This window comes from Lontra canadensis, unplaced genomic scaffold (genome assembly GCF_010015895.1).
Source record: "Lontra canadensis isolate GAN:19392208 unplaced genomic scaffold, GSC_riverotter_1.0 scaffold13, whole genome shotgun sequence".
NCBI classification, from domain to species: domain Eukaryota; kingdom Metazoa; phylum Chordata; class Mammalia; order Carnivora; family Mustelidae; genus Lontra; species Lontra canadensis.
This window is the reverse complement of record NW_022631007.1, coordinates 2,928,767-2,948,332: the sequence shown is the minus strand read 5'-3', so window position 1 is coordinate 2,948,332 and position 19,566 is coordinate 2,928,767. Positions and strand designations below refer to the sequence as shown.

The 19,566-nt window shown below is 42.4% G+C and overlaps 1 protein-coding gene across 2 annotated transcripts in view; it reads left to right on the top strand.

Moving 5' to 3' along the window:
• Nucleotides 1-19,566, top strand: part of EPHA4 (EPH receptor A4) — a 137,088-nt gene that overhangs the window by 78,907 nt on the left and 38,615 nt on the right. For both annotated transcript variants that reach the window (XM_032857318.1, XM_032857319.1), the window contains exon 6: nt 4,393-4,731. In XM_032857318.1, the coding sequence (XP_032713209.1) occupies nt 4,393-4,731 (339 nt within the window). The remainder of the gene's footprint in view (nt 1-4,392; nt 4,732-19,566) is intronic.

Genomic DNA, 19,566 nt, shown 5'->3' with positions numbered 1-19,566 from the left:
TGTGGAGCTTGAACTTGCAACACTGGGGTCAGGAGTCTTACACTCTACCAACTGAGCCAGCCAGGCGCCCCACGGAGCCCACATTTTACACTCCCAGCCACACTGGCTGGTAACGGAGCTGTGAAAATGCTGAGGGCCAGCAGAGAGCCTGCTCTGTGCCTCCTGTGCTCAGCCATGTTTGGCTTCCTTCAGTCTTTCTTTCCCTCAGATTTCCTGCCCTGCCCCCCCCCACCCCCCGCTCCTCCGTTTATCCAAGAAAGCATCAAAATGAATCGGAGTTCTTTTTTCCTCCATCTTTGAAAGCAGGTGACAAATAGTAAGTGCCTGCTGAATACATGAAGGGGTCCACAAGTCCCTCCTAACAGGAGTAAGCACAGGATATGATACATAGCCTGACTGAATCTTCCCAAAGTATTTTTAAATTCCAGAAAACGGGACTTCGAATTAAACTAGGTACACCGAGATACTCCTTTACTGGCCTTAATGCTAATGAGTCTCCATGGGAAGAGCTGACTATTCCAGCTTTAGCTCAGGGAAGGCTGTATTAATTCACACAATGTAGGTAGTGGGCCTCAGACACACTAGAGGACTTTGTGAGTTTTCTGTCTAGGCGTTCATTCATTCGTCGGCTCCTCAAACGTGTGGAACTTGTCTGAATGGGGAATCAGGGGAGACACTGGGAAATGAAGATATCAACGGTCTTGAAGAGCAAATCTAACAGTGATACATACAGATATGTAGTGTATGTCTGCTTAGCGGGACCCCATCGAATTTTCCAGACAGAGTAAGATATAGAAATAAATGAAATGTGGAACCGTTGTGTAAGCGGGATTGCAGCCGATCCTACATATGGGCTAGTAGTGAGAAGTTTCGGTAAGGACAGAATCCTGCCATGCACATGACCTGTAAGTTCCCTGATGCTGTATGCTCAGTAAATATGATCTCAACATGGCGACTAGAAAATTTTAAACAAGTGGTATGGTTATCCCATTTTGTTTTAGATCTCATATTTGTAATTGGAGACTTTCTTGCAGTTGGACAGATTTCTGATGAAAAAGGCACAATCACTTTTCAGAAACTTGACTTGTTCCCAAATATCCAGATACATACACTACTTACGTAAACAGAAGACAAGATAATCGGAGATTTAAATTTTTCCCTCCTGGATTCCTTGTATTTACTGAGAGAGCCCATATTATGCAGAACACTGTTTTCTTTTCCTGATAGCCATTTCTACAAATAATGGTTTTAAGGCACAGCTGTTAATATTAAGTATGACTGCTGGGTCTGGCTAGACTTTTGGTTGTATTAAAGTATGTATTTTCCTTGTCTTGAGAATACAGTCTTTTCTGAAGAAAAGATGGTCCCTCCTTATAAAGGAAATATGTTCATGATCTTTTAATTGACACAAGTTTAAAAAAAAAAAAGAAAAGAAAACCACAATCCCACAAACAAAACACAACCACCATTAAGATTTTAATTTATAAAGCATGAGCCCTTTCCCAGGCCTTTGCAGAACGCCATTATAATCATCCTGGGTGGGCATTTTTCCCTCTGCCTTCCCCCCACCCCCCCGCCAAAAATCCCACCAAACAAAACTGTGCTCTTGTCCAGTTTTGAGGCCCATATAACATCCCTCCCTATGGCAGCAGCACATAAATGCAGTGCAATTCACCAAACCACTCACGGAGGCATCACTGAATTTGAACTTGCCTCGTCCTGTCCTCTCTCCTCCCTTTAACATCTACTTCAGGGTTGTCTTTAATAAGACTCACTGCCCAAAGGAAGAAGGCTCTTCCAGGCTACCACTTGTTCTGGTCCAGCCTTCCATTTGAAATCCTGCGTCATCCCTCCCCTTCCATCCACCCCCTTCCCCCACACCCTGCCAACACCTTGCCCCCACAGGGCAGTGTTCTATGTCTGAGTCCTGTGACCATTTCCTTTTCTGCTCCATTTCTTCTCTGTTTAGACACTGCCATGCCCCGTCCTACATACTAATTAACTGACTTTTCGCTTCTGCATTGCTTGATTCATTGTGTCACATTTTCCCATGTGAAAGTGGACCAGGAACCTTGGCAAGGAGGTTAATGGATTTAAGAGTCCCTCGTATTTAACTCTGGAAGTCACAGCAAAATAAGAACCCGTGGCTGACCCATTTTATAAACCACACTGTGGTCAGCTTTAGTGGCAGACTGCTAATGGATTTCACCATGGTGGCAAACGTATCTAGAATTTGAGCGGGATTGAAATACACCTCCCTTTCCCTACCTTTACATCTCAAACTTTAGCTGAAACTACCGATTTTGGTATTACACCTTTGATAGGGAACACCCATAAGGGAGTGGAAATAACCCTAGAGTGGGAGTACTTTTGGATTTTAGTCTGATTTTGTTACTGAGTTGCATGAGATTTCAGTATTAGTATATCCACTTACTGGATCTCAGTTCCCGCATCTTGAAAATGAAGTTATTTGACCAAATGATGCTTAGCATCCTATCTGTCTCTAGGACACCGTGATTTTAAATAACTGTTCATTTACTCATAAACCATTTATGTATCTTTATTATAGTCCAGTCAGTGTGCTAGGGACCATAGGTATAAATTTGAAACCTAAAGAAGAAAGACATTTGCATTTTCTTCCTGCAGACTTCTGTGGGGGTAATCTTACTTTTAAACACACTGGACGGGGAACAGATCTCAAAACTGAGAGTGGTTGTTGGTAATTAGTCTCAGGGGGAGATAGGGAGTTCTGCCTGCTTTGTGAGTCTTCAAGGAAATGCTAAGAAGAGGAATGGAGGGTGGGTTACCCTTACTCAGTGTTACCACCAAAATCCTTTAGCCATTCATCAGCATGAGCTAAGTAATAAATATTGTGTATGGCTCCTGATTAATAGGTTACCTCTTTCAATTCCTTCTCAATGGCTACTTTGGGACAGCACATTCTATTATGGTTGACTAGCTAAAGCTTCTTCCCGGTTCATACAGGCTTCCATTTAACTTCCTTTTCCTGATGAACACGAAACATTTTCCTCAAAGCCGTCATTGCAGGTAAATCAGAAATAGAATAAATACGGTAAGCAAGAAACTTCAAATTTTCATTAAAACTCGCTCTGGTTCTTTTTCTGCAAGACCAGAATGGGAAAGAGGAAGGAAAAGAAAGGGCTTTCCATGTGTTCCATTGAGTAGGTATTTTTCATGAGAGTGTGGCAGGCGTCTCGTCAGCCTTTGCAAGTGGATCAGACCAGGAACATTTCCTCCCTTCTCCCACCCGAATTCTTCTCCTTGAAGGCAGCGTGTGTGACAGCTTCTTGGCATGTGGAGACGAATCTACAGCAAGAGACAAGAAGGTTCAGCGTGGCTCTCTGGTCTTTTTATTTATATATTCATTACTGTCTTTAAAACCAACCACTGTGCTGTTTGCAGTCAGTTCTGTTTCAAAACAGCCACTAGCATCATTCCTGTTTCATAAACTCTTTGATGCCGGTGGGAAGGAGTATGCTTAAAAGGGCCCCGGGTGAGTTTGGGCTGCTGAGGGGTAGGATGAGGCCCGGGAGCCTTTGCGTAATCTCTGCCTCGCGTTGGGATCTCCCAATAGCTGTACCTTTGACATCTCTGCGGCCAGGTCACACCAGTTCCCACGAATTACCTAGAAGAAGGTAAACTCTCGACTGCTGTGTTGAACCGGAGAGCCTGCCTCTCTAGACAATTCAGTTAATTTTATTCCACCTTGAGGACAGGCTGCACTTAGGAGCCGTGAGGTATCTTCAAAAGTGGTACATTAACTGTTACTTTACCAGAGTCCCACCGTGGCCCTGGATCCTAGAAGCACATTCATATGCCTGTTTTCAGATGATGAGATAAAACTAGATAAGTTCTGGTATTTTCCTGCCACTTCAAAGAGAAGCCTGCACTCGATTTGATGTGGAGATGCACGACATCTCCGAGTGGCAATCAGTGCTACTGTTCGCACAGGATTGAGAATGACATACAGGCAGCCGTCTTTCATGTGGTTCTTTGAAAAGATCTGTTTTTGCTGGGGTGATTTGCTTTCTGCTTTCTTTGCCACATGGGCCCACCTTACCTCCTAGAGCTGCAGAGAATAATGTAAACTCTGAGTGATGCCAAAATGATAGTTTTAGTTCTTGGTGTGATAATCTGTGTGTGTGTGTCTTTCTTTCTTTCTTTTTTTTTTTTTTTTTTTTTTTAGAGATTTTATTTATTTATTTGAGAGAGAGCATGAGAAGGGAGAAGCAGACTCCCCAAGGAGCTGGGAGCCTGATGTGGGATTCGATCCCAGAACTCCAGGATCATGACCTGAGCTGAAGGCAGTGGTTTAACCAACTGAGCCACCCAGGCTTCCCTTTCTTTCTTTCTTTTTTTTTTTTTTCCTAGGCCCACCATCTGCTCCCCTCAACTTGATCTCGAATGTCAACGAGACGTCGGTGAACTTGGAATGGAGCAGTCCTCAGAACACAGGTGGCCGCCAGGATATCTCCTACAATGTGGTGTGCAAGAAATGCGGAGCTGGCGATTTCAGCAAGTGCCGACCCTGTGGAAGTGGGGTCCACTATACCCCACAGCAGAATGGCCTGAAAACCACCAAAGTTTCCATCACTGACCTCCTGGCTCACACCAATTATACATTTGAAATCTGGGCGGTGAATGGAGTGTCCAAGTATAATCCCAGCCCAGACCAGTCAGTATCTGTCACCGTAACAACCAACCAAGCAGGTAGGAGCAAGATCTCCTTTGTTATATGATACAAATTTTTTCTGGGAGGGGGTGCTTATGTTGGTATCCATGAATGATATTAAAGTTCTACAATTGAAGTAGAATCACACGGATCTAATTATAAACCCGTAAGCTGCTCTGTAATATAAAAGATACTTGGAAGAATGTGCATTTACTCGCAAGTATTTTTTTGGACACCAGCTGCATAGCATGACCTATACTAAGTGGTGGTGATTAGGTGAGATTAGAAGACTGTGTCTGATGGGAAGGGGATGATAGTCTAGTGAGCCGGGTCACTCCATGTTGGACTTCTCTTGTAAGGGATTCATATCAGCTATGTTGATCACAGGTCCATGGTTGGACATCAGAGCATTTAACAGATTATTTTGGATCATAAACTGATTTTTACCAATGCAGAGTGCTAGGTCGGCATCTGCTGCCTTTCCAGCCAAAGCATACGTGGCTATTGTTTGGATCTTGTTTGGTCTTTAAGAAATTAAAAAGTGTATCTGGACCTCTGCTAGACTCCTCATGTAAATCTACGAACAGTGAATAGTTTAATGGGTATTCTGTGCGGTTTGACGATGTTTTCCTGAAAACGCCTACTGGTTTTGCAGCCACTTCCATAGTTGAATCCATAATTGACACGTGGAGGAAGAGAGTTAGTTTTCCCTGTATCCATATCCGGCGTTGCTTTCTCCTTCTAACTCTGTAGACTTGAAAACATCCTCTGTTCACAAAGAGTTTCTGCTGAATTGTAGAACTGTTAGAAAGTCTTGGATATTGGATATTTAAAAGTGCAGATCACAGTGTGCATTTCTAGGCTCCAGCTCCTGACCTCCTCATGCCCGGTCCTCCCCTGAAAACGTTTCCACGCTTTCTCGCACTCACTTTCCATCCTGGATCTCTGCCTCACATTGCTGGCTCCTTGTTATTTATTTCTGCCGGGTTAAGGGGGAGTAGGAGAAAAGAACTGTGGTTTACTCTTTCATGAGGCTGTTAAGAGCAACAAACTTTGCTGGAAAAGGATTATAAATTGCCCGCAGCCCTTTCCCCTCTCACTGCACTTCCCTCTTTTTTTTTTTTTTTTAAAGATTTTATTTATTTATTTGACAGACAGAGATCACAAGTAGGCAGAGAGGCAGGTAGAGAGAGAGAGAGGAGGAATCAGGCTCCCTGCTGAGCAGAGAGCCCGATGTGGGGCTCGATCCCAGGACTCTGGGATCATGACCGGAGCTGAAGGCAGAGGCTTTAACCCATTGAGCCACCCAGGCACCCCTGCACTTCCCTCTTACATGAATGTTTCAGTAAGTGCACTCGATAGTTAAATATATCTATATTAATTGATCCTACAGTGAAAAGGATTCCAGCGTCCCAACCTAAAGTCATTATTTTCCTGCTGTGCCCTGAACTCTCTAGAATAAATACAAAGTTATGACGCGGGCAAGATTTTAAGCTGGAGCTAGAATGGCAGATGTGACTGGAGGGCAGTTTCAGCTATACAAACGCAACCAGTCTTTTAAAATACGCGGCGTGAACAGATCATCTGGTTACGCTTTTGTCTTTCATTTCTGCACTTACAGGTGGTGAGCACTGTTCGTGGTCTTCGGTTTTATTTTTTTACAAAGACTAGTATGATTTAGGAGGTTGTGATAGTATCAACGAGTACTCTGTCTTTGCCAGCTTTTTGTTATTTCTTTTTTGGAAATATTGCCCATAGATCTTGGGAAGACATATTGGTACTACTAGTGTCTCTTGAGTTAGACGAAGCCAAGCTCTGTCCACCCGCTGGGGAATCTGGTTTATGAGTCAATCAATATTCTTATGTTCAGCCTATGTACTTACCCTCAAACACATCACTACTTCGTGTTCTTAACTGATTTAAAAGTAGGAAGGGACCTTTTGAGGCTATACAAGGTGAAGTCATTCTCTTTGGCAGAGAACAGCCTCTGGGAGACGTGCTGAGGACAGGCTTGGCTCCCCCTGATTTGCGGGTAGGAGTATGTCTATGACTCTCTATATAATACACGTAAGAATTCAAGCCATGGGATTATGTTAGCTCCTACCAGGCCAGAAGGCCCAAGGAGCGCAAAGAAGGCAGGCTGAAAAAAAATCCTCCAAAGGAAGAAAATGTGCAAAAAACGTTACTAGAGAGGCAGGAAGAAAGTCCCATGTTTTATTAGAAATGTAGGTGTAATTCTTTGAGCTCTAACAGAAAGGTGGACGGGGAATTCCTCTGACACAGTGAGGTTGTCTCTGCTGTGGCGAGTAGCCCTGCCAGGAGGTTTGTTGAACAGGACAAAATTCCAGCTCCGTATTTTAATTTTCATGAAGGGTAATGCTGGGAAGCTGTTCAAAATTAAAAATAAATCTTTCAATAAGGAGACCTCCTATGTGGTCCGCCAGAAAGCTTTCGCTTCACTGAGAGTTGTACATGTGCGACGCACTGCCTCATTATCCTGCTATAATTTGGAGGTCCCTAATTCACTATCAGCAGAATAGTTTATATTTGATGAACAAACCCTTTCTTCATGGTGGGGCAAATTAATAATGTGGGCCAAAATTCTGGGTGAATGGAGCAACCATAAACTCTATCAAAGCTCCCCTAAGCATATTTACATACACACAATTACATTCGAATTGAACTTGTTCCTATCATTTCATTAAACTAAATTCCTTAGGGACTTTATAGACAATGATGGCTCATTCTGGAAGGAATACATAGAACAAATGATTGTTAGCATTGCTACCTGAAAGCCACAGTTTCACGGCTGTCTGGTTTTGCCCTGTTTTCACAGGGTTCTTTCTTGTAACTTATTTAACAAACAGACACAGACCCTCCTGGGGTACCTGGTTTTATCACCACCACCTCTGAGACTCTCATAGCTGAACAGGTTTGTGAAGGTGACCTGACTCACCCAAGCTAATGTCTGGGCCAGTACCTGAAACCCGGGAGCACCCTCTTCCCTGCTCCCGAAAGGACAAAGTTGCTTTCTTTTACAGTGATTGGATAATTAGTAGCATCTCTGTGTTCAGCCTGGCGTGCTCCCCATTGGTGAAACCAGACTTGGAGTATCTGGGCACGGAAATGGACTTTTGACGAGGCTTTGATCGTTTAGTTGTGGAATGTGGTGTGAATGGGCCGGTGTTCTCACATGGTTATTTAAACCATTCTAATCCAGATCATATTGTTGAGGTCTTAAGAGGTAAATAACATGCTTTTCCTCCCCCTCCCGAGTTCAAACCCAATTGACACTGGAGCCAAGACAAAGGGAACTCAGGATGTCAGCTTTATTGCTGACCATCTGATTGAAGGATGTAAGCTTTATTTCTGTGGCCAAAAGGGCTGGCTCTAATGACATTTGCCGGGGCTCATCCAGAGACTAGCTCAGCTGGCTCCCCACAAGGAGAAAGACTGTGCTATGGGAGTTGTCCACCCTGGACAGGTCTGTAGGTGTGGAGATCAGAGAGGGTGTGGGACTGCTCCCATCCCCACCCCTGGGCACCACCCCGCCCCCCCATGCCAAGAGTTGGAAGGAACAGCAAGCAGCGGAAAGGAGGTGAAGTGGGAAGCTCCACAGAAGTCACCTTTGGAAAAGAAGAGATGAGGAAAAGGCAATTCGTCCCTACCCTGTCACTTTCCTGCGTTACCTTCTAGGAGGTGCAAAGGGAAGTTCCACGAGAAAACATGTTCGCCCTCCCCCATCTAACATCCCCCAGCGACCGTTGTGTTTTCCATTTAGGAGGAGATGGTTCTGGTGTTTGTGAAAAATGAACAAGCAGACTGCTGGGTGATTTGTTTTCTCAATGGCTTTTCTTTGGTTTACTTTTCCTTAAGTGGACCATCTCGGGCAAATGAATACAGGACATGTCACTGGGACAGAGAAAGCTGTATAAATGAAACAAGGTTTTCCTGGCCAAGCAACACAACTGTGAATAGTTTTGCTAAAAATGCTGAGATGGCAGCCAGCAGTAGATCTTACTATCACAAAGCCAGTTTGCACGTTTCCCACCCTGAGTCCCCCACCCCTGTCTTCCAGCTCTGGGGCCGAGTTGTACTTGAGGTTGTTTGGTTTATTTTAAATCATGATGAACTGCCATGGGTCGTATTCCCTCCTAACCCTGAACTGCACCTGGGACGATTACACATGTACGTATGTGTGTGTGTGTGTATGTATGTATGTACACGTGTACGTAAACTCCACACCTAACATGGGGCTCAAACTCACTGCTCCTAGATCAGGAACTGAGCCAGCCAGGCACCCAAATGATCACACTTTCGATTTTTATTTTGCATGAGATCCTATTCTAGATACTTGACAATGAAATGGCATCTGGCGATCTCTCTTTGGCACAGCTGCAGTGTCCTAGTCACAGACATCTGTAACACACTGAGTTTAGAGGAGTTCAGATATTTGGTGGATTACATAATTGTTTGAACCTAGCTGATCTCTAAGATCTTTTCTAATTCTAAAAGTCTGTAATTCCAAGAATATAGCCATGAGCTATGAGCATGAAGAAGTAGGGCTTATTTCCATAGGCTCTTCAGAAATGAGCTCCAACAGCAATTTCAAGGATGGGGAAAAAAATTCCAAATACTCCCACAGAGTTAGCAGAAAGCACCTGAATCCTACCTCCTCTCTACCTCCAAACCCACACCTACCTAAGTATTTTCTTTGAAAGGCGAAACAGTAAGCTAGCTGCATCATGGGGACAGTGAGTTGTTCAACATGCATCCCTGGACATCTGTCAGTGTCAGGAGATATTTTTGGTTATCTCAGCTACGAGGGCCAGGACATCTAGTGGGTGAAAGCCAGGGATGTGGCTAACCATCCTATCATGCACAGGACAGACCTACAGCAGAGTCATCTGGTTTGATGTGGCCACAGTGCCAAGACTGAGCAAGTCTGCTCTAGTAATACGTTTGAAAAACAGATTTCATGACTTCATAGAAATGTCGACTTTTCAAGTGTTCCATCAAGATCCTGCCTTTGCTTGGTTCTGCTGCTCCATGTTGGAAACAGAATGCTCCCAACCCTGTCTTAGAGGATAGGCAGTTGTAAAAGGCCCCTTGGGACCTCTTGTGAAGAATCCCAGTTGCTTTACCACCGAGTGAACTGGTGCTGCTTGTTAGTTAGACTGGCCTTGTTCTCTAGGATGGACAATTAAGACTGAAAGAAAATAGTACATTGATGGTGAAGTGACAGGACACCTCGGTGGCATGCCGCCGCGCAGTCCCTGGTAGATACTCAATACCCGTGTGTCGATTAACACATTTATTTATAGTAAAAACAGTGGACTCTTTATCAGGTAGCGATAAATTTAATAAAGCCAAAATAATGAGTAGAGAAAAGAAAATAACTAAGTGCAAGAGGCAGACTGTCTTTTACTACTCAACTGTTAGGTTCCCATTCTCTCTTTCTCTGTCATCTTTTAATTAGACATATTATGTTATTTGAGTAAGATAATGGAGAACAGTGGGAATTCTCATCCCCACTGGGTATAATTGCTACCTGTCTTCTACATGGTAAGAGGAAAGCTTCAGGGAGATGGTGGGAGAAAGGGAAACATCTTAGAGCAATTGAGTTAGGTAATGTGCTCAAGGCATGGTGGCACCAAATTTTGTGGAGTCTGAAGCTTAGACAATTTCTGTGTGATTTGAAAAAAAAATCTTACAAAATGATAAATATCACATGAAGAAGAGAGCTTCAGAAAGGGCCTCGGCAAACTTCTCAGCTTTAGTGTGTATAATTCTTCTGTCTCTGATCAGATTGTAGGGAATGCAGTTGTCAAGTATGGGGCTCTCGTGTAATGATACCTATGGATAGAAAGAAACAGGAGCAAGGGAGAGAAGTCTGGAGGTCCAGTCTGACCTGGGGTGAGAGGCCTTGAAGAGCAAGGTCATCCTGGAGTGGTTGTAACCATAGCTAAGTGTGACAAGCAGCACCAGAGTGGCCTCAAGTGTGGGTCATGATCAAATTAACAGGCAGAAAGAAAGCACAGTCCTGGTGATCTTGGGAGTGGTAAATAAAATACTAACCCAAATAAGATGTGACCAGAATGGAGGCTTTTCTGTAAGCTTGAAAGGAAGGCAAGTAGAGTGAGGGGTGGGGAGCTCTGTTGATACTTTTAAAAGCACAAATATCTGACTTCTTTTAGGGCCCTGATGCAGAGGTTGGCAAACTATATTACCAGGGGCCAAATCTCGATCCTCTGACAGGTGGGTACAACCCACTCAAAATGGTTTCTCTATTTCAAAAGAATAATATTCTGCACCACTGGGAAATGATAGAAAATTCAGTTTTCAGTGTCCATAGGGAGGGTTTCTAGGAACGAAGCTCCATGCCTTCATCGGGGTATCATGTGAGACGGCTTTCACGGGACAGCAGCAGAGTCAACGTCCTCCACAGCGAACATACTCACCATCTCACTCCTTGTGGAAAAAGGTTTGCCGACTCCTGCTCTGGAGTACTGCATTGAGAAAGACCACGATTCAGGAAGGAGTTTGAGGGAATGTTGAGCTGCTAGGGTCATTTGTCAGAAACCACCCTGGCCAAGGTTGTGATGGACTCTAACATTTAGGTCAATCTTACCTTCAGAATGATTTTATTTTATGCAAAGCTTAAAATTTATTTATTTATTTGATCTAGAGAGAACACAAGCAGGGGGATGCAACCGAGGGAGCAGATTCCCCTCTGAGCAGGGAGCCTGAGGCAGGGCTGGATCCCGGCGCTGGGATCCTGACCCCGGACAAAGGCAGACGCTTAACTGACTGAGCCACCCAGGCACCCTTCAAAACAATTTTAGTATTTGGCAAGACACCTTCTGTTTTTAGAGATTTTGACTATGTAAACACGATTTCAGGGAATCAAGTCGAATTTCAAGCATGCCTGCGCTGTCTTATACCATGGGTCTTTTCCCAGTGACACTCAGGTTTAAATAGAACGGGGAACGTGCTTAAGTGTTCTGATAAGGCAGCGTTCAGGGCTCTTGAAAACGTGCATTCTGAGCAGTGTTGCAGGCTGGCTGGTGCTGGCCGCAATTTTCTTAAACAATCGTAGGCACTGCTCTTTGACATTGTCCCCTCACCGAGGTGATTTCTTGTTTGCCTTTGATCTCAAGTAAATCATGTCCTATTTTTCTTACTCCTAAGAAAGTTAAAGGAAAGACGCGTGATGAAACTAGCTGAATATAAATCTGAAATCTTTCTAAAGACATATTTTAAAATTCTTTAAACAAATCGTAGGGCGATTGCGTCAAGAGATTTTGCTGGGAAGTAGTTCGCCCATCCCCAGTGGTTGGTATGTGATCATTAGTACCTCTCAGTGGAAGCTGGTTGGAGAGTCTTTTCTGTGCCTAAGTAATTATAGGCCCAAACAAGCACACAATGGGCTTCAGAGAAGCCAGGAGACGATTTTCTCATTAATAGCCCGGATCCAGCCATGGACTCCTGGTTTAGTTCATAATGCCTAGGAAATGTACATTTAACAACAGGGAGTACATTTTTTTTTTTTTAAAGGAATAGTCTCCTGATTCTGCCATTATACATAAAATAATTTCATGTCTATTGAGTATCATTGCTACCTCTATCATTATTAAGCATACTCACTAATTATGATCATAATTAAGAGTAAAATAAACTGGGAGATGTACAATGGTACACAGCTGCTTGTGTGTGGCACCGGGGCCCATGAATTTGTATTTAGGGTGGGTGCCACAAGTCCTAGGGAGGAGGAAAAAAATAGAAGGACCTACTAAATTATCCTGCTTCAAGGCTGACTGAGTAGCATAGACAAATGGTGTGTGTGTAGAGAACGAACTAGTAATTATTGTATGTAGATAAAAATTGCATTGCATTTTTAAAAAGATAATAGTGTTGACCCTGGAACAATGCAGGGGTTAAGCGCACCTACCCTATACTGTCAAAAATCCACATACAGCTTTTGATTCTCCAAAACTTAATTACTAATAGCCTACTCTTACCAGAAGCCTTACTGATAACAATCGATCAACACATATTTTGTGTGTTATGTATATTATATACTGTAGTCTTACAGTAAAGTAAGCTACAGAAGAGTAAATGTTGTTAAGGGATTCATAAGGAATAAAGGATACATTTATAGTACAGTGTTGTACTGGGGGAAAAAAAATGTAAGTGAACCTGCCCAGTTCAAACCCATGCTGTTTAATAGTCAACTGTTTTTCTGTCTAAGGAAGTAGAAGTTTTATTTACGCCCAAGACTGAGGACACTGTTTCTCTACTCCCATCCCTTCACTTTTACATAAATGTACACATTCACACACACTTTTTTTTTTGGTGGGAAGGAAAATTCATTTGCCAGCTTTTACCCCAAACCCTTGTCAGTGTATTTCTGATTCATTTTTCATTTCTTAGTGCTGTGCTCGTTACTTTGAACACTAACACTGACTTTGCACCCGCTGGAGAAGCCATCAAGCGATTTGAAAAATAAGTGCCTGGCGGAGATGAGAAATGAACAGTGCAAGACTAGCAAAGGTTTTAGATGGGTTTCTACCTTGACTAGTTATCACTCCAACTGGCTAAATTAATGACTACCTTCTCAGAGGGGCTCGGAGAGACTCTGGAGAGAGCTTGCACTAAGCATTAATAAGAAGATCCGAAGAAACTTTATCAAACCTCCCATTAACCCCCTACTAATGTCTTTAAAGATTTTTTTTCCTTTAAACACCAGGAAAACCAAGAGCTGTGCTGCAGAACTAATTCTGCATTGAGAGATCTTAAATCTATGGGGACTCATTAAAATTCGTGTCCATGTCATGCCCACTGAACAGAGCCTTCTCTGCATGCCCACGTCTGCGTGCTGTTTTCATGTGGGTATATAGTGAGAGAGCATTCCATATGTTGTCTTCAGGTAAAGGCTTGTGAGGACATTTTTTTTTTAGGTTTTGCATTTTAATCTGTCAAGATAAGCAAGCCTAAGCTTTATCCATCTGCATTAAAAATAGCTCTTTTAATGTCTTCCCCCAGAGTCCAACTTTTTTTTTTTTTTTTAAAGATTTTATTTATTTGACAGAGAGAAATCACAAGTAGGCAGAGAGGCAGGCAGAGAGAGAGGGGGAGGAAGCAGGCTCCCTGCGGGGCAGAGAGCCTGACTCGGGGCTCGATCCCAGGACTCTGGGATCATGACCCGAGCCGAAGGCAGAGGCTTTAACCCACTGAGCCACCCAGGCGCCCCCAGAGTCCAACTTTTGACCACCTCCCCCACCAACAGGCATGCTTTTCCCTCCTTTGCCTGTGCCAGAAAAATGAAGAAGATTCCATAGGTTGCCCCAGAGCTACAGTAACAGAAAAGAAAGGTGGTTCCAGACATCAGTGTGGTCGCCTGCTTAGTGAACCCCATGGCTTCATTGGAAAATGTCACTAATGATTTGGTCTCACATGGGAAAGTGGGTACCCAGAGTGTGGTGGGAATTTGACTGAACAGTCAGCAAAATGGCTGTCAATTCAGGCACAGTGCTGAAGAAATAAATCTTATATTAAATTCCTTCTTCCTCTATTCTGATTATTTGGTCAGCTCATTCTAAAGGGACTCTTTGTGGCTCTCCTGAACCATCTTTTTAATTTAATTTTATTTTTAATTTAATTTAATTTATTTTATCTTATTTATTTATTTGTTTTTTTTTTTTTATTAACCTATAATGTATTATTTGCTTCATGGGTACAGGTCTGTGAATTATCAGTCTTACACAAGTCACAGTATAACACATATCCTCCCCAGTGTCCATAACCCAGCCACCCTATCCCTCCCCCCACCCCCCCAGCAACCCTCGTTATTTTTTTTTTTTCCTGAAATTAAGTCTCTTATGGTTTGTCTCCCTCCCAATCCTATCTTGTTTCATTTTCTCCTTCCCTACCTCCCAATGGCCCCCTGCCCTGCCTCCCAAATTCCTGTCAGGAGACCATATAATTGTCTTTCTCTGATTGACTTACTTCGCTTAGCATAATACCCTCTACTTTTTATTTTATTTATTTTATGACAAAGCACAAGGGCCACTTTTCAAAGAAATCTATCTAAAACTTCTTATGGGTAAAATGACAGTGATTTGAAATATTTGTTCTATTTTGCGATGACTCTTACAAGAAGAGGAAGAGGGAAGAAGGGGAAGAGTGGGCCACTCCTTTTTGCCTGGCACCTTCCATTGAGAAGCTCTGTGAATTTATTTCTCAGGCAGTTTCTGGCCTCACTGTCAAAAAGACTTCTTTAATGAAGGCTCTAGGGTAGATGATTTTTTTTTTTTAAATCTGTATCTTGGAACCTTTTGACGGTGATGTATGCATACAAACAAGACAAATACATAGCTTCAGCTTCTCAGTGGGTATTAAATAGAGACCTGCCACCAACAGGTTCACTGTATATAAGGAGCTTGGGCAAGATCCATCCATTAGCACAAACACTGAGAGGGGCAAGCTCACAATGGCTCCCCAGAGAGTCATGGTTGTCTATATAACATACTGCAAGCTGTAAATCTGCTTCTTGAATCAACTCTAATTTTTTTTTTTTAGCATAATAAGTGTGTATTTTGAGCATAGAAAGTCTAAAGAAGGGTAAGAGAGTATAGCTTCCTCCATCTTCCTCTATCAAAGCAGGGGCACACATAAAGATGGGTGAGAGGTTTCAGATATGCAACTAAGCTTAATAAATGGTTTTCCACTTTCCAAGATAATCAGAGATTTTTTTTTTTTTTCAAATCTGAAAATTTTAGATGATCTTAAGAGTTGTTGGTGTAGCCCTGTTTGCACTGAAACCCACTGAATCCTGATTTTAGGAATCTTTCTAGGAGGATCCTTCGGGAAGCTTGGGAACTCTTGAAGCTAACATCATCTCATTTCAACCCATTTTAATATAGGGGCATGATTATTATTACAGTATATAATGGGGATTTTTGTTGCTTTGTTTTCTGTTGAAAGCAAGGAGTACAAATATGGCAGAATATCAGCCTATGGAAATTAGTGTCTTGTAACCAGAGCACAGGTCATAGAACTTAAAAAGCATAAATTGTGTTCACTGCCCTCATTATAGAAAACCAGTGCCAAGTAGTCATCTAATCCAGGTATGGCTCTAAGAGGCTGGTGATACATTGAAGGAATCTTTGTGTAATGTCAAAGGGTATTGTCTGGGGAAGAATGACCTATGAGAAGCCCTTTAAATGTCCCTGTTAATTCTTCAAGAGTATAACCTTCGTTGCATGTGTGCTTTGGGTGACGGCTTTTTCTCTTGCTTTCCAGCTCCTCTTCCATTCTTGTTTCAGCACACACACGAAATACTCCCATAACTGCCTGGAGTGTGCGGGAGCCCCGCTCCAGGGTCTTTCTCGGAGACCATGCTGTGGGACTCTTTCTAGGTGATGTGTTGTTCTAATGAGGTCCTTGCCAATATTTACAGATTGACTCCTGGGTGGAGCCCGTGATACTGATTTTCACACTTCAGCAAGTTGTGTTAAAGAGAGGCCCCAGTGAGATGCTGTGAACCTCCTAGTTAAAAAAGAAAAGAGAAGAAAACTCAAGTCCTAAAACAATGATAGATTTCCTAATTCATCCTTTGTTATTCTTTATGCCTACAAAAGTTATCTTGGACAAACACAGATCCAGCTGGAGACAGCTATTGGCCTTAATAACATTTTAAAATTTAATAGCTTGGTTGTTTCAGCTTTGGACTTACAATGCCTGTAGGAGTTTAAACGATCTGGCCTATACATTTTGTTTCTGGCAGATACCCCAATATTTTAAAAAAATAATAATAATTCTATTGTTGCAAATTCCCAAGCTTAAAATTCCTTGTCATAAATTATGCTCCTTTCTCTAACCTCGATCATAGCTTTTATGACAATTGCCAAAAAGATAGAGTTTCAAATATGAGGGCTTCAAGAATATCATTTCATGGGCACATTTTTGAGAGCATAGCATGTGGTGACCATTTGTATATGAAGCATTTGCAAAATGTGCTGGTTGTAATTTAACCCAAAGGTCTCCATCACTTCTCTCCACGTATCAGTCACTCTGTGCTTGTCTTCATAGCAAGCAAGAAACCTGGAGGGAAAGATTGAGTACCAAGTAAAATGAAGGCTTCCTTAGGTATTACTGAAAAATCGGCTCCTCGGCATTTGTCCTCAGGCTCACGGATACTGCCCCTTGAGTATTCGACTTCCCTGGGTTCAGAACTTCCCCAGACTTCCATGTAGAGAAGCCAACTGGGGACATGAGGGAGAGTCACAGTAGTGGTCGTCTTCCTGTTTTTTTTCTTTCTCCCCATCCCCTCTCCACCTGCAACACTCTACTCTACCATCCATGGCCATCATTTCTCAGCATTTAGCCATTGTTCTTGAAGCCAAGCAACATTTGGACTTGGAAAAATTCCAAGTAGCAAAGAACACATAGATTTGCAACTAAAATTGTATTGAAATGTACCCTCTGCCTGTCTGTCTTATCCTGTCAGTGATAATCTGTAGCCTATAATTTCATGCTTCACTTTATTCTTTGTCTGATATTTTTCATTTCTGTGGTTTTCTTTTTTTTTTTTATTCTGTCCATGTGTTTTAAAATGCAATAAGAGAAAGTTGAGTTATTAAAAAGTAGTTTCAGATTTAAAAATAACAATAGCTGGTAAAAGTGGTTATCATTTAAGAGCAAATATCCTCAATTTCTGGTCACCATGACTTTTTTTTTTTCTTTTTTCTTCTTTTTTCTTTTTTCAAGCAGCTCTTGTGGTCTTTTTAAATGACCACTAGGAAAAAATAGGTATCCTGTTGCAACTGTAAAAGTGATGGGGAATTGGATGGCTCAGGAGATGACTAATGGGACTCTAGACCTTTCTGTCTTTAGGTCACCTCCTTGAATCTGGACTGTATCATAAGTGGTCCAAGGCCTGGCCATCTGGCGGCCATTGAGTGACTATGGTAATGAAATTGGTCTCAGTCCAGGTCTTAGTCGACAGGTGTTCACATCATAACTGACACTAATTGACTTCCTACTCTTTCAATTTGGAAGACGGTGGACTGTCTCTGAGACAGTGATGGGGAAGGAGTTCGTCATGATGTATGCAGACTCCATCAAAAGCCAAGGAACCCAGCGCCTTGAGCTGGCACCAGCCTCGCATCATGCAGATACTGCACTTGCCTCTTACGGGTTCTGTTAGCCTGGGAAATCAAAAATAGCAATCTAATCTCAGAAGATTTCCAATAACTCAGAATGGTTAATGCCGCTTTTCCGTAGTTAACAGGAGCTTCCTCATAGTGAGACTTTTCCCTTCCTCTTGTGTCACGGTGATTAGATGCCTCCGATGAAGATTATATGTAAGAAAGAAAAAAGAAAATTGGATTCTGGGCCTCTGTGGTAACATCAGTCAGGCTACCTGTTATTATTTTTTAAGTTTTTTTCTTTGTTTGGGGGTTGATAACCCGGTCACCCGTTCGTAACAGATGTTATGGACGGCCTACTCCTTGATGGAGAGAGTTGGATGTCTCTCTGGAATGCTCTTGTGAAATGAAGACCCATGTGAGAGAGTAACTCTGAAACCTTTTTATCAGCATAAATTTTGGTGCACAGAATTCCAAAGCTTTATCCACCACACTTGTTCTGTTTTTCCAGGCATCCAAACCTGGAATAAGCTCCCGTTTCACTCTCACACGGGACCATGACCTGGGGCATAATCTGACCTGATTTGCAGGCCAAGTATAATTAGTACTATTAGTAGCACTAGTATTAGTACTGCTGGTGCTGGTAGTATTGCTATTTTGCTGCCTGGAGTTTTGTAGGTTTAGCTCATGGCCTTTTTTTTTTTTTTTTTTTTAAATCTACACAGATGATTTGGATGTCCCTGTAGCAAGTGGCAAAGCCACACTCCTGAATTAGTTATCACACTTGAAAAGTCAAGATGACAACAGTCACAGTGGATCTATTTATTGAAACAGACAGGCTCTTTTAGCAGAATGATCAATGTCTTACCTCCTTCTGAAAGGCTTTTCCAGGGGTAGGAAATCGTCAGGCATTTGATACAAAGTAATGAACAGGGATCTTTATTGGTCAGTTTCTGGAGCAGGCTTTTAAGCACTTCTGCCTGTAAATGTAGAAATGTGAGTGTGGGAAGTAAAAGGCAACAGCAAAGATTTACTAGGTGCATCTATCTTCCTGGCTTTTAGAGTCTTTGTGATTAATACATCTTTAATAGGGGACTGATCTAGATGCTTCGGATGTCAAAAAGCTAAATGTTACAGCATTGTCTCCTTGGTTCCAAACACAGCGGGACAATTAGCAGCTGTCTGAGTAACAAAGAGAACCTGAAGCCCACAGCACAGCTTTTATTTTCCAGATTTGGAATGCCTGAAGCTCTCCAGTGCAGTTGACAGCTAGAGGAATAGAAGCCTTGATTCACAGCCACTCTCTATGCTGTATTTCTGCTCGGCAAAAGAGGACCTTTCCTTTATACCATCCTCCGTATTCCAGAATAATTTTGGCAGGCATTGTTGGGCACGGAGGAGCTCCCTTTGCCCAAGGCTTGTCCTCGTCCTTTCTAATCAAAACACATACAAAATAATTTCAGCCAAGAGTGTATCCTAGATACTTCTTGATCTACTGAGGTACAATGAAAAGATTCACCTTCCTAGAGGCATTCAGAGAAAAACAAAGTTATCTCATTCATTTATTCTTGCTAACTTTGCCCATTTAAAACGGTTGTCTTTCTCAGGCAAATTCTTATAAATTGCCTTCCAGTCAAAAGACTTGTTTTCCTATTAGCCTCAGACTGGCATTCTTACTTAACAGGAAATACACACTGAATCCTGCCATGTTTCTGTTGGCAA